Source organism: Vigna radiata, chromosome 6, assembly GCF_000741045.1.
Source record: "Vigna radiata var. radiata cultivar VC1973A chromosome 6, Vradiata_ver6, whole genome shotgun sequence".
NCBI lineage: Eukaryota > Viridiplantae > Streptophyta > Magnoliopsida > Fabales > Fabaceae > Vigna > Vigna radiata.
Genome location: NC_028356.1, coordinates 17,925,723 through 17,942,395, shown reverse-complemented (window position 1 = coordinate 17,942,395; position 16,673 = coordinate 17,925,723). Strand labels below are relative to the sequence as shown.

General features: G+C 33.8%; 1 protein-coding gene across 1 annotated transcript; it reads right to left on the bottom strand.

Annotated features, from left to right (window-relative positions):
* Nucleotides 1-13,907: 13,907 nt before the first annotated feature.
* On the bottom strand, nucleotides 13,908-16,419 carry LOC106763917 (early nodulin-93). Its single transcript, XM_014648095.2, has 4 exons — nucleotides 16,209-16,419; nucleotides 15,295-15,356; nucleotides 14,831-14,906; nucleotides 13,908-14,290 (listed from the first exon to the last, which is right to left on the bottom strand). Exons 1-4 carry the CDS (start codon nucleotides 16,318-16,320, stop codon nucleotides 14,190-14,192), a joined length of 351 nt encoding a protein of 116 aa, XP_014503581.1. The 5' UTR covers nucleotides 16,321-16,419; the 3' UTR covers nucleotides 13,908-14,189.
* Between the last annotated feature and the right edge of the window lie 254 nt (nucleotides 16,420-16,673).

Sequence of the window (16,673 nt, the reverse complement as noted above, 5' to 3'; positions counted from 1 at the left end):
TTTTTTGGAAGATTAGATTGTTACAAATAGGTGTAAAGAGAATGTAATAGATACGAATGATAATAATAAAACTTCATTCTCTTTTCAAGTTGGTATGAAAGCTCCCAATTTTGGGAGCTCTGTTTCCGTTGCAACAATAGTCATTGCAGCCTTTGGCTAGCCACTACGGCTACCACCGTAACAGTTAGGGTCATTGATAGGGTACAGAGATGCGTCTAACTCCGGTGAACACAACACTAGAAATTGCTCCGGGAAAGACGCCTCCACCTGCCACCACCATCGTTGGTGCCTATAACCCATGCGCCTAATTCTAACGAGACCCACTCGCTATCGACGTCAAAAAAAGATTCATTGGAGCCTCTTAAGTGTGTTCCACAAGTCGGTGACATCCCATTTGGACCAAATTTGAGTAAATCTAAGTTTTCAATTCTGTTCATTTTTTCCAATATAGCCTACATGTTGTCATCTCGATTAGGGTCACCAAAGACACATGATTGCTTGACCTGGGAAAATTTCCAAATATGGATACATCATAAAAGGTTAGACATCCTTCATTCAACCTTTTATAAAGTCCTCATTTCCCCATTTGTTTACCAAGGAGTCTGTTGAGAATTTTAATTGAGATATTTATTAGTTTTCAAAACATCATTGTGCATTATATCCTATTAGTCTTAAAAGAGTACTTCTTCATTTGATTTAATTCACTTTGACATTTGGGGACCTGTTGTAGAATCTATTTCCAGAACCAAATTTTACCTTTATTGATAATTGTACCTGTGACACGTGGACATAACATATGAAAAATAAATCAAAAGTTTTCCAAATCTTTATTAATTTTTTCTGTCTTGTCCAAAATCAAATTGGAAAAAATATAAAAAGAATTAGGTCTGATAATGGTATTAAGTATGTGAATCATGAATTTCCCAATTTTTTCTCATAATGATATTGTTCATGAACTAACACATGTAAACACCCCTCACAAAATAGGATTGCAAAAAGAAAGAATCGTCATCTTCTTGACATAACTAAATCTATTGTTTTTCAAATGTTTGTTCCAAAAAATTACTGAGGAGAAGTTGTGTTCTACCACATATCTCATCAATAGGTTATCCACCTGTATCTTAAAATGCATTAGTCCTATAGAGGGTTTATTATCTTTTGTTCTTCCCTCCTGATATCGAGTCTACCTAATCGAGTCTTTAGATGTGTCCTAATTTTGTTCACTCTAATCATCCTAATCGTAGTAAATTAGATCACAAAGCTCTTAAATGTGTCTTTATTGGGTATCCTTCTCATAAAAAGGGATACAAATGTTATCATCCTCATAGTCATCGCGTCTTTATCCCCATGGATGTCACCTTTCATGAAACACAATCATTTTATGCAAGTCCACCACTTGAGGAAGAGAAAACACTTGAAGTGGATGAGCTCTCCTGCTTGTCACTACTATATTTGTCTTTGCAGGATGCCAAAGATATGAGCAATGAAGCTACCATAATCCATAGTGAGAAAGAAAAGAAGACAATTTTTTTTTGGAAAAAAATATGAAAGAAGAAAACCACCCACTTTGAATCTTGAGCAAGAAAATTTATCTAATCTGGAGGTGAGGATCCCTAAAGATAACAGTGAGGAGGTAAGTATTATTGAGAATTTACCCATTACATTGAGAAAGGAAAGAAGATCATGTGCTAAATATCCTACTTCTCTGTCTGTTTGCAATAATAATCTCTTTGATAAGCATAACAACTTTATTGTTGCCATTGGTTCCACATAAATTCCAACCTCAACCTAGGAGGCCATGAAACTTAAACATTGGAATCAAGCCATGAAAGAAGAGATGAATGCCTTAGAAAGAAATTCAACTTAGGAGATTATTGATAAGCTAAGAGAAAAGAAGGCAATAGGATGTAGATGGATATTCACAATGAAAAATAAGACAAATGGGACAATAGAAGGATATAAAGCTAGATTGGTGGCAAAAGGCTATACCCAAACTTGTGGGATTGACTATGAGGAGACGCTTACCCTAATGGTAAAGATGAATACATTTCGAGTTGTTCTCACTTTGACTACTCATTTTGATTGAGTTTACCATTTGGATGTGAAGAATGTCTTTCTTCATGGAAATCTATAAGAGGAAATGTACATGGAGATTCCCCTAAAGAAAGCATTGGGTGGTCTTAAGCAATCCCCTAGAGCATGGTTTGGAAAAATTACAAAAGCAATGGTTTCTTTGGGATATAGACAAAGCCAAGAAGATCATATTATATTCATAAAGCACTCTTCTGCAGATAAACTCTCTTTATTACTTGTCTATGTGGAAGATATGATTAGTGTAGGAGATGATGAGACAAAAAATTGGCGTTAAAAGAAAAATTGGTAACCCAATCTAAAATGAAATACCTAGTAAAACTCAAATATTTTCTTGGAATAAAGGTTGCTTACTCTAAAAACGAAGTTCTCATCTCCTAATGGAAATATGACTTGATCTACTCAAAGAAACAAGAAGCTTGGGATGTAGAACCTCAACAGTTCCTATACAAAAAAATCGTAAAATTGGAAGTGAAGAAAGTGCTCCTGTAGAGAAGGCCTGATATCAGATATTGGTAAAAAAATTTATCTTTCTATCATACATAGGACTAGACATTTCTTATTCAATTAGAATAGTTTTCCAATTTATGCATCATCAAAGAGAGACACATCCAAACAATTGACAAAATTTTCCAATAATTGAAGTCAAGTCCAAGAGAGGGGTTATTACTCAAAAGGGAAGACACATTGGTTGTGAATATACATATTGATGTTGACTATGTGATGGACTCCCTCCATGGGTGGAATGATGAGTTTCCTCGAGTTCAGTAGCTCATTAAAGGCAAAGGATGAAAGAGGCAATGAAATAAATGAATGGACGTAAGTGTTTAATGAAGAAAACATAGCAATGTTCTTGGTGAAGGGAATTAAGTACGGGTCAATGGTGCAATCTTGAGACCTAGTAGGAGTTCCACTAAGGAAGGTGGCTAAAGGAGGTTGATCACTGATAACAATTGAAGTACCATTATTTTTATACTTAAAATTGATAGTAAACACACCCTTTATGACTTAGAAATTAGCTTGAAATCATGCTTTTTACTTAAGTTAGAGAATAAACATGAATTGGATGAAGGAAGTTTAAGTGGCAAGGAGCTGGACTCAGAAGAAGTCGAAGAAAGGAACAAAAGAAGAATCACAGCCACCGTTGAGCGCCAATTTCACCGCTGAGCGTTGGTCTTGATGATGAATCCAATGCCTGATGCCTGAGCGCCAATGCTGAGGGGAAATTCAAGTGTCGCAGCCACCGTTGAGCGCCACTTTTGTCGTTGAGCGCCAGCCTCTTCAGTGAGTTCACTGCTAAATGCCTGGATGACATAGCTGAGCATTATTTCCAAGTGTCGCACCTACCGCTGAGCGGTATTTTAGCGCTGAGTGCCATTTGCGTGGGCCTAGGCTATTTTTTCTGTTATTTTTATAAGCTATATAAGGGCTTAGTCGACCTAGAGGGTCTATCTTTTGATAGAAAGAGGCGTAGAAACACTATCTTCACCCCTCGAAGGAGGATTTTGGATGTAGAAGCTCCAATCTACAACTTTTAGGGTTCTATCTTTCATTCTTTTCATTATTTTCATCTAGTTTCACCATGTCTATGGTGACCTAAACCTCCATTGTTGTTGGGGAAACAATGTAATCTTTTGAAACTCTCATGTATTGAATTGATCTTGATTATATATGCTTTACTTTATTAATTGTTAGGGTTTTTCCTATACATTCTACGCATGTTTTGTTTAACTCATTCAATTGCATGATCATTGATTTTGTCGATATGGACACATATGGGAAAATCTAGACTTGGGAAAATTCTCTCGAGAGCAATATTACCTAGACATAGGGATAGGAGGACTGATTGCCTTTAAACTTTTGTGCGAATGTAATACATGATTAATTGTTAGGGAGACAAGACATTGTAAACTAGTAATTAAGAGTAGGCTCTTTTCACCGAGACATCGGGTTTAGGGTAAATTAGAAAGTGACATTAACATTAATGAAGAAGTCAAATTCGTAAATACATGAGAGTGGATAGGATAAGTCGGAAACCCCAACAACAACATCATTCCATAATTTTATCAACCATTCACCTGCGTATTCTTTGGTCAATTTATCACAACTTGCATCCATGTTTATTTTCTGTTTTGCATTCTAAACCTAATTTTCGTTTATCAAGTCTTAAATAATCAACAAATCACATGACTGTTTAGGCCGATGAGTCTCTAGGGAAAACGATAGTTAGTCTTACCATTTATATTACTTTATATGATTCTTTACACTTGCCGGAGTCCTAACAATCACTCTCTCAGTTGGCATCAACCCTTGTTTGTTAAGCGCAAACCAATCCGCAAGTGGTGATGTGTTCTCCTAGGCTTCATGCTTCATGGTTTTGGAATAAGCTTCTCCTTAGGCCTCTAACTACCAATCAAGCTTGACATATAGGACTTATGGCTCCTATGAAGCTTCTTTTTCAAGTTTCTCTTGCATTCTCTTGATCATTCCTCTTGTGGGAGGTCCTATAGTTGTATTTTGACCCTCTCATGAAGTTCTTTGATGAACTGAGATTTGGATACCCTTCTTTGTGAACAAAGTCAAAATAACGAGAAAGAGGTATCAAATCTAAAGGTGTGATAGGATTAACCCCATAAACAACCTCAAAAAAAGATAATTTGGTAGTCTTATGAACTATTGTAAGCAAATTCAACATGGGGAAGATACTCATCCCAAGATTTATGGTTCCCTTAAAATGTTTCTCTCACCAATGTGGATATGGATCTATTCACTACTTAAGTTTTTCCATCGATTTGGGGATGATAAGTAGTGGAAAAAGAAATATTAGTCTCTAATCTAGACCATAAGGTCCTCCAAAAGTGACTATGGAATTTTGTGTCCCTATCTGAAATGATAGTGCGAGGTAAACTATGAAGTTTAACCACATCTCTAGAATGGATTAAGAAAGCAAAGAAACCCAGCAAGTTGAATCAGAAACACAAAATTAACTTTCAATACGAAATTTTCGAAACAGTTTCATGAAAGTCCTCAATGAAATCAGTTCAAAATGTAGAATTTCCCGCTTATGATTTGAAGTCTATTTTAGTTGGATTGTACAAGGTCTAAATGCTTTTTAAACTTTGATAGATCATCTTTTTCACTTTGTTTCGATTTAAGATTACATAACCCGGCTAGTGCTACAATCCAACCCAATTAAACTTATACAATGCAAAAAAATCAATACTGCATCTCACCTTGCACAAGAAAAAATGAACTTAGAATGATGGTTTCAAAAGGTGAAAATGCAACAAAAAAAATTGTTAAAGCTCGATCTGAACCATCTCAACAACTTTTAAACATCAAAGCAAACTTGTGTAAGCTTAAATTAGACGAAAAATCAAAGTATTTTGAAATCTGACCTTGCAACACCCAAATGTGCACAAAAAAGACTCAACCTCACCACCAATTCTAAGTTTTAAGGATTCAAATGACCAAATAGAAAAATAATAGACTCAAGATTGTTTAAACACATTGATCAAAGGTATAAAACTACAACTAAGCATGATTAAACTCAAACTGAACTCACACACCACAATTCAACACGGTGAAAAGCTAAAACTAGCTCAAAACAAATTCTATGATTCTGGTTTAAGCCACTAAGCTTTGCTAAAGCAATTCATGGGTCATATAGTGTGCTTAACCTTACTCATCAAAATGAACACACAAAATGGACAAAAACTTATCCAAATAGAATTCAACATAAATGAACCAAATAAATTTGAACTTAAACAAACAGTTAACATGAACAACAGATGCAGGCTTGTAGAAGTATGCTATTAAGCTCTATTTTGAAGCCATAGCTTGAATTAGATGAGCAGAACTAATACCAAACTGCATTCAATCATGTAACACAATTTAACACACTTCAAAGCAAATTAAACCATAAATTAGGAACAATACTAAAATTGCATCAACATTGTATTAAGCACATGACTAGACAAGACGTGAAACAAAATTTAAGCACTGCATTGACTCAAAACATACATTCATGGATAAAAATGATGAAAATAACATGAACAAGCACCAGAAACACTTAAACATAGATTAGAAAGAAATTTGACCGAACAAATAAATAGAACAATAACAATATGTAAGACTTGAGAAAAGTTTAGTAATTAGGGAGAAAAATGTGTTTGAGATTTGAGTGTTATTGCTTGGTAATTGGTGTTTAATGTTTAGGTATTTCTTAAAATTATAATTGTTACCTTAATTATTTAATGTTATTATTGATAAAGTGTAACACATGATTAGTATGTTATAAAATTGAGGATTTATGTATGGGTGATTTTACCAATGTAATGGGTTGGTTTGTTGGTAGGAATGTTGTGTAGGATGGAATGGATGTGGGTTCAATGCCTAAGGAAAAGAGTTTAGGAGAGTATTTTTTTTTTTGCTTAGGGGCAAAAGGGTCTTTTTACCTTTTTTAAATAGTGAAGAAATTAAGTTAAAGAATGTAGAAAGTAAAACAATGAAAATAAAATCGGAAAAAAATAAAAATAAAAGGGTTACGTGGATTTTGGAAAGATTTAGTAATGGTTGATATTTTAAAAATTAGTTAAGAGAAAATAAGAAAGAAAATCTTAGTGGACTTTAGAGATTAAGTGAGAGATCTTATTTTAACAAAAAAGATAGAGATAAAGGAAAAAAAAAAGATAAAAAGGGAGAAGAGGAAAAAGGTTTGGACATTGGTACGCTAATTCTGAAACGAAAAATAGAGAGATAGGGAGATAAAGGCATTTTTGGGAGAGAAGAGGAAGAGTTATAGAAAACCCTAGTGCAAGGGAAGATTTGTGGTGTTTTGGAGTTGTAGACAAAGCCTTGGGATTGAACAAGGTTTGGGGAAGCTTACCTTTGTTTGCTTGTTTTTTGTATGTCATATATTCTTGATTATCTTGATTGATAATCCTTATTTTGATGCATGTGTACGTGATTATGGATTATAATTATTTGATATTATTGTTGGGTAAGGGTTGGTGTAACGCCCCGGCAACTTATAGGGACTGCTGACTGCCCCCACACATCAACATGAGGCTTTCTAGTGTGCTTTGTCTCCACTCACACACTTTCTGAGAAAACTTCCCGGAAGGTCACCCATCCCATAATTACTCTAGGCTAAGCACGCTTAACCATGGAGTTCTTATGAGTTAGGCTACCGAAAAGCAAATGCATTTGTTGATATGAGTAGCAAAATCAATTCCTTTNAGTTATCCTTCAACCGTATAGTCCCATACCTATACAGTCTCTAGATCCCTCTCATTCCGGTGTATGTTCGATTCATCCATGTACCCCTTCCACTGGAAGCCTGCCAGGAGCCGCTCCTTGTTCGTGCCCCCTGCACAATGCCTCTTGCACCGGCGATCACTCTCCGCCCTCGTCAGTGCCCGGGTGTCACAGTTGGTATATGCATGATGATAGGGTTTGTGTTGTGTTGGGTTTTCCTGGTGAAAGTATATATGTTTTGTTAGGTTTTTCCATGATAATATGTATTAATGCTAAGGGAAGACAAAGGTATGTTGTTTGGGGGGTTTTACACACAAATATATGTTATAAAGATTGGTATGATGATCATATGCAGTATGTTCGGTTTGTTGGGTTATAATCTGCATAATGATGGGTTTTGGATTTTTCAAGTGATGTAATGAATGTATTAGGGTTTATTCATAAAGGTATATAAGGTATGAATACCTGCATGATGTATTGGATATGTTTCCTCGTGATCTAGGGTTGATATATGTGTGTTTTGAATACTTGAATTATGTCCAGGATGTGTTTGAATTTTAAGACAATATAATTGGAGTTTTTTTTTCTTCGTTATTTTCAATTGACAAGTGTTTTGAAACTATTATGTTCTGAATAAATTATATACATTTAAATGTTGAGGTTTTTGAACATACATTTTCGCGCTATGATAAAGTTTGAAATTTACCGGTTTTGTAATAACCGGTGACATCCTGAATTTGGGACGTTACACACTACAACTCACAAACATAAGACAAAAAAGAACATAATATAACAACACAAACTAAAGGAACACTTAGCTCCAACATGTGGTGCTCGAACCAAGGCTTTGGATAACATTTGATGGACTCCCTTCATAGTTGGAATGATTAGTTTCCTCAAGTTTAGTAGCTCAACAAATGTAAACAATGAAAGAGGTAGCAGAATAGATGAATGGATGCAAGTGTTTGATGTAGAAAACATAGCAATGTTGTCGATGAAGTGAATTATGGACGGGTGAATGGTGCAATTGAGACCTAGTAGGATTTCCATTAAGAAAGGTGGCTAGAGGAGGTTGATCACTCTCTTTGCCATGAATTTCGAAAGTGAAAGAAATCTGGAGAAATGTCAACAAAATATCTTTACTAGATGCATCAAAAGTGTTTACACAATGGAGGAGGTATTGGATTTATAGGCCATTCAACACCTTGGCATGAGGATGCACACTAGCAGATGATCAGCCGCATATCATGGATCATATGTCACGTATACACACGTTTTTAATAAGCTAAATAATAATGCAAGCAAAGAACACGTGCTGAAAAAGAAGTTGCTCGCATTGTCGTTGGGTGCCAGTCCTTGTTCATTGAGCGCAAACCAATCCGCAACGTGATGTGTTCTCCTAGGCTTCATGCTTCATGGTTTTAGAATGGGCTTCTCCTTGGGCCTCTAACTTCCAATCAAGCTTGACATATAGGACTTTGGGTTCCTTTGAAGCTTCTTCTTTAAGTTCCTCTTGCATTCTCTTGATCATTCCTCTTGTGAGAAGTGCTCTAGTTGGCTTTATTCCATCATTTCTTCCCTCTTGAGAAGGATTTGTCCTCAAATCTAGAGATTGATCATCTTCATCATCACCTGCAATAGGAGTGAGATCAAATATGTTAAAGGTAGTGTGCACTCCATATTTCTTAGGAAGATCTAATTGATAAGCATTATTTCTGATCTTCTTAAGGATACAAAATGGACCATTTCCACGAGGACTAAGTTTGGACTTCCTCTTGCATTCTCTTAGTCATTCCTCTTTTGACTGGTCCTCTAGTTGGCTCTATTCCATCAAGCAATGAAGAATTCTATCGAGGATTAGTGGCCATAAAAGAGGCTTTTTAAGTTCTGAATATCATGTTAGAAAGTAATCTTCAGTGTGTAAAAAAAATAAAACAAACAAAAAAAATGAATTAGAGAATCAATAAGAAAGAAAATCATTCCAATCTTATTATCAGAATTCAATCAATACACTATATAAGGAACAAAAATATATAAATACTGAAAAAGAATGTAACCGAAAAAGTAAAGCTAATATTAACTCTAATAAACTAATATATTTTAACCAAATAGATTCTGAACAAAATAAAAAACTATAAACACTAACAATCTACAATCTCATAATTGATGTTGATCAGCATCACTATCAATAATTGATGTTGATCAGCATCACTACCATCACGTTGAGATAAACCTCCTTGTCTTAGCATTAATATATATATATATATATATATATATATATATATATATATATATATATATATATATATATATATATATATATATATATAACCCTTATATCAATCATATGAAATTAATTAATAATTATTTCCAAAATAAAAACTAACATTTTTTTTTAAAATAAATTATACATTCTACAATTCGAAATGTATTCTAAAAATTGATACATTTATTAGCATCATTTGTAACATCATTCTCCCATATAATAAGAGTACAATACTTGAATGACACTTTCTTTTTGCATACAAGGTCAAAGAGAGTCCCTTTCCCGTATCACATGGTCAAAAGAGTCATTATTGGATTTACTAGGTACGACAAAATGACCCCATAACAATTTGTCTTAACTTCACACAAATACAATCGACGATACACAATACAAACATGTTCAAATAACACAACCAATCATACAGCTCAGAAACAAAATAAAATAACATGGCCAACAACACCTATGACTCAACAATTATCACAAACAGCTCGACCAAACACACACAACTCAACAATATAATAAACAGCTTGGCCAAGCACACACACAACATGACATCATAAAAAGACAACACGACAACAAACCTAAAAACAATATAACATCATACAAAATAGCATTGATAACATACCCAACAACATGGCAAGAAGGGAAACCAAGAAAACAAAATCAAGAATGTAAGCTCCCTTTACCTGGGTTTCCCGCTAAGTCTGTTTTCTATAATAAACAATGCCCTTCAATAACACCCTTGAGCTCTCAGATCTGCACTCGATCAAACTTTCACTCAAACCCTTAAAGTTTGTATCTCTTTTTTTTTTCTTATGGGCAAAGTTTCTATATAAATAAAAGGTGTGTAATATAGTAACCACTATGTATGAGATTAATTTTTCTTTTGTTGAATATACATAGGGTACTTTATTTATAATAGAAGAAATATGGGTTAAGCCCAAAATATTAATAAGAAGTAATAACAAACTAACTAAGAGAGTTGTTCCCTCCACCACCCCAAGTGCTCCCTACACCTCTCCACTATTTTTTTTTGTTTCAAAAATACCCTACAGTAATTTAACTTCATTTAGTTTTTTTAAAACCCTAAATCTCCTTGCACTCTTACACCTCCATGCTCCTACACCTGCACATACTACAAAAGGGAGTTCCGCTCCACCCAAGCTTTCGGTGGCCATATGAACGTCCACCGCCATGACCAGATGTTGCATAGCCATCTGCTTCTTTGTGATTCCTCCACAATCCCATATAATTACTAGAAAAGCGATTCGAAGGTCCTTCATTAGGATACTTGAAAATTTTAGACTTTCCATCTCAATTCGTGGCTTTCTCCAAAACCTCTCCATCTCAACTCTCTCTCCATTCTGCATATTAGAAATTCTCCCAGAGAACTTAGAACCATTCTCATGGCTAATTCGGGACTTGTGTGGTTCCTCTTGTTATCTTCCTATTGATTTACCCACTTCATCTTTGCTACCATTGACATCAACACCATCATCAAATACCCCTTTCTCAATAATACCCTCTAGTTGATTCAAAAATTTCTCCTTCATGTTATCTACTTTATCCACTTCCCTTTTAAATTTTGTCCCTTGAGGGACCATTACTAGACTTAGCATCAATGTCTGGAGCATCACTGCGAAACACTAAGCCCTTCTCCAATGAACTTTCTGATTTACCATAATCTCCTCCAACTCCAACCTTCCCAATCATCCAACAAGCTACCACTCACATAACCCTTATGCTTCGTTGCAAATTAAAATTAAAGGCAACTAAAATTAGAAACTAAGAGGTCTAACCCGTTTCCAATTTCTTTTCCTACTGCATAATATAGGATCATGATACTTTGTCACAGGTAAGACGCAAACAAAACTGATTGAAAGTACGAGATCGTTTACTAATAGTGAAGTAAAATATGTGGTTGGACGGATGTCAACATCCGTGGAATCTCGATTTTTAAACGGATGTCGACATCCGTGAACGGATATCAATATTTGTTTGTCTTTCAACGGATGTCGATATCTGTCCGCGGATGTTGACAACCGTTTAAGAATCCAACACATATTCACATCCGTTTAAATGTTACTAAAGGAAAAAAGAGGAATGGAGAGATGCAACATGCAGTGTGTGGTGGTGGAAGGAGTAACTCTCATTGACTAAAGATAAAAAATAAAGATAGAATAAAAATAGGATATCTATCGAAGATATCTTATAATAGACTATCTAACCGAAGACATACCTAATCGAATTGGGTTTATTTTCTAAATATTTATAAAAGTCCATTACTTTTATAATATAATAAAATAAAATAATTTTTAACTCAATTAATTATGATAAGTCTTTAAATAATATATTTTATTTTATCATTATTATATAACAATAATATCTAATTATATATAATAATATCTCAAGATATTTTTTAATTTGTAACAATATCTCAAGATATCTTTTAATTTGTACATTTATTTAGTATATAACAATATCTGATAATTCTTTTCAAATATCTAACAATATTTAATAATGATTTTTTCAATTGAATAATATTTCCCCAAATCTTATTATTTTTTTAGAAAATAATATAAACCCTTTAAATAAAAATAACAAATCATTTTATCTTTTTATTTAAAATAGTTAACCACGTTTTTATATTTTTCCTAATTATTAATATTTCTAGAAACTCAATTCTTCCACCAAAAACAATTTTCACCCCAAAAATGTATTTACAAAAGGTATATTCTTATGTTTTCCTATGATAAAACCTAAGAAAAATACTTAAAATTATAGTTAAATAAACACAACAACACATTCATACTTGAAAAGATAATGTGCAACAATTATTTTAAATATTAATACACACCAAACTTGCACATAAAACAAATAATAAAAATAATAAACAAATATTATACACAGAGAAAGAATCAAACACATGACTACCAAGAGTTCTAACCAAAATAACTACCAAGAGTTCTAACCAAATGTGTTACCCTTCACTTCTAAAATAATTATCTTTTCTTATTTTAAATAAGATTCTCATGACTATCCCATTTTCTAAATATTTAATTTTAGTGAATTTTACATTCTTTCCTACTTCAAAAAATTTCGTCTTCGAAAATTACACTCATAAAAAAGCATATATTATACAGAACTTTATAACTTTTCCAAAAATTACATAAACTCCAAACATATTAATTTTCATAATACAATAACAACAAAAAAAAAAAAACATCATAACAAACTGCTGAATATAATCTACATTATACAAAACAAAAATCAAAGTCTATTCACAAATACAAATAAACATAAAGACTTTACATATATTTACATCATGAAAACAATAAGCTACAAAGATACTTAACAAAAACTAGACAAACTTATTCCCCAGGTCCCAAAATATTTTCAAAAATCAAACTTTGATACTAAAATCGATGTTTGAACATAATGTATTGCTTATATAATATAATATAAAATGTCTTCGAAAAACCTTATTTACTCTAAATTTTTTACAATCCACTCCAAAAACAACAATAAACAACATGAAAATGGATAAATTTTTTGAAGAAAAACCTCTTCAATCGGAGGACAACATTGGGTGGTCGTTGGCAATGTCAAACAAACAAACAATGCTTCTTGGACAGGAAACTCCAGCAATGGAGGTGAAAGAGAGCGCGCCGCTGGTACTAGGGAAGCTGGAGAAGATGGTGGAAAACAAACACTATAGTTAGGTTTCATTAAGGGTATAAGGGTCATTTCATCATGCTTACAAGGTGCAGGAAACTTGTTTGAAACATAACAATCAAAAGCTACATATATGCATTGTAAAAGAGTTTTAAAAAAAAGTTGTCAAAAGTTTCCATGCAAGAAATAAGATGACAAGATGCTTCATTTCGTTGTGAAAGTTCCTTTTGTCAATGTATTTACTAATCATTCTGACGTATAGTTTCTCCAATGTGCTTTTAAATACTTCTGAAACCGGGATCATCACCTTCAAAAAATTACGCAGTGTATTTTCTCTTAATCCAAATAGCATTCACTGATGTAGAGCCCTGATTTATGGTTGCAGTGTTTCCTTCTCCCTCTTGCAAGGAGATAAGCCTTGTTTTAGAGGTTGGGCACTTGCTTGAGCTCTTCCGAATATTAGCTGTTTAATCATTGACTACACTTTGAAAGTTGTGGTTAGGTTTGTTTGGTAGAAGGATTTTTGCCTCTGGTGGCTACGCTAATTTTTTGAAACATCAGTATAAATGTGAAGCTATAAACCACGGGAGATAGACAAAGGCGCGCAATGAATTTGTGGAACAGGGTGGTTATAACATGAAATTAGAATCAGGCTTAATTGCGGAACAGCCCATGGAATTTCGAAGTTTATGCATTAAATTTATTTAACTAAAGATGGAAAAACAACTAAAGTCAACAACATAGCTTAAATTTTTTTACTTCTGAAGCCGCAGTGAGTTGCAATTTCAAATGACTGTCACATTCACAAGACAAAAACATTTTGTTTAATAACATACGCCTTTGAATAGTCCTGTTGAGTGTATAACAACGACGGGTTCTTGCAGTTCGTAAGAAACGTCTATTGTTGATTGTGTACCAAAGCATCTTCAAGCAGGGCATTTTTCCTTGCACACTCCAAGATAGTTTTATCAGCAGTGATGAAGTATGCAGCGATGGATGCTGTTCACCAACCACCGTCAGATGTTAAACACGATAACAATTTGCAAATATAGTCAAACTAAAGGTAAAAGAAATCAAGCAACTAATTTACAAGTGGACCAGCAGCTAAAAGATTAGCTGAGTTCCCGTGCCATTGAATTTTGAAACTGTGGCAAGCCTAATATATTAAGTGCATACACCATTATTATATGGACTTGTTAATACAATGGCATCAGAAGCAATTGCTTCTTGCTTTAAAGCCCATTCCCTATTGGAGAAAACTCATACACTTCCTTAGATTTTTTCAGTATTGTTCTTCAATTAGAATTAAGGTTTCACTATAGTAACCCCATAATAAAAGTTTACATTAAAGATCAACATAGATGGCTGAGGTAAAACATCAATTCTAACAAGAGAACAACAAAAACACCTATCGAACTACATAGGGTTTACCCTTTCAAATAACCATGCAGATCTCAACAAAAGGATTTCTTTTTATATGAAAAATCTAATAGCATCATCTAGAATTAATCATTTGGTTTTTGTAAGATGAGATCATACCAGCTGATATTATGAGTGCCTGAGCAGTATAATTGAGGTTTGCCTTTGCCCATGGGATCACACGAACTGCAGTCAACTGCAAATTTGAAAAATCCAATATTAAAAAGCAAAGCTTAGTAAATCAACATACCAATATGTGAACAGAACTGGCCAATAATGATATAATAGTGAAATCCGACAATATTTCAGATTGTCTTTAAACATTATATATTTTCATCATAAATATGCAAGGGTCTAAAGTTTTCCTGATTTCTTCTTCATCTTTGAATTATTTTTCAGAATTCAGAAACTTAGAAAAAGGTTTCAAAAGCAGACATAAACACCAAACCGGTGGAATATAGAACGTAGTTGTTATGAGGTAAAAGTTGTACCTAAAAGACAACAAGAACATTGCTTAACTGATTTTTTCTGACATAATTACAAACGAAAAAAATGTAGAACTGTATCTGAAAAAGGTTACGTACAGTAGGCACAGCACTGGCAACACAAGCAATGCAAGCAGCCCTGAATCCAGCATGCACACCTTCTGCATATTAAGGAAAAGCCAAAATGAACATAATTCACATTTCTCCTGAACTCTCGCACCCTTTCAAAAGATAAAATAGTCACAAAATATGTAGCATACACACGCCCTGCCTTGTTAATGAAAATCATGGACAAAGGAATGAAAACAATTCATTCATGTAAGGTCAGCAAAAACATGAGTACTTCTAAGCGAAACAATAATTCAACATTATTCTCCCAATTAGCAGAAATATGAAAGCAAGTAACACTTCTCTCACCACTCAGAAGTACTTTATTCAAGAAGCAACATGCTTTTTCCTTCTCAAATCATACATTGGAAGGCACAATCTTACGTTGAAATTCGTAAAATTACTTGTGTAACTTTAAACCGAACATGCATCCAAGACTAATTTCCCCAAGGAAAACACTGTTTTCCCTTCAACTACTAACAAATTAACAGGACCCTTTCCCTTTTATGCTATGTTTGCAGGTTTCACTTAACTTTCATTTAGAGCTATAGTTCAAGGCAGCATAAATTAATTTCGTTCACTTCAATTTTTTGTGTCCCAATCTTTAGCTTTCGACACGGAAGATCCACACAAAAAATTAACAATTCACAATTATTCTTACATCTTGGCCCCCGTAACCATCAATCAATCGATCTAACCTCTAAAAGACAACATAAATCTATTTTTCAAATCATGTGTCCTAATATGGGAACGAGATAAATAAAAAACCATAATCACCATAACGCATGTTCCACGTAATGATGTTTTACACATTAAGCAGAAAAAACACTTGTAAAATGAATAACAAAAAAGAAGAAGAGAGAGAGAGAGAGAGAGAGAGAGAGAGAGAGAGAGAGAGAGAATACCATCAGTGCATTGTTTGGTCCTCAAAACCCGCCTATCCTCTGCGGGAGAAGCAATAAAGACATCCTTTTTGTTGGGTAAGAAGATGTCCCGAAGTTCCGACGGAATACCCATTGCTTTTGTTGTGGTTGGCTCTCTTCAACAAACTTTTCTTCTTCTTTTGTAGCAGGTTCTCTGAACCGAAACCCGGTGGCTAATTATTATTATTACCGTATACTATAATATACTATATGTATGTACGCAGAATGTTCGTGTCTATCAGAGTTGCCCGTATGTCATGGTCAATCAAGCCAACCTTTTCATCGCATTGGGCTGCCGTGCATAAGATATGTTTGGCCCACTTGATTTTTTTTATTTAAAACATATTTTTATGCTTGATTGTAATTTTAGTTCTATATTTTAATAAATAAAAATTTTGTTTGCTAAAAGTTTTTCTAACTTAATGCCATTTTTTTAAATTCTAAATA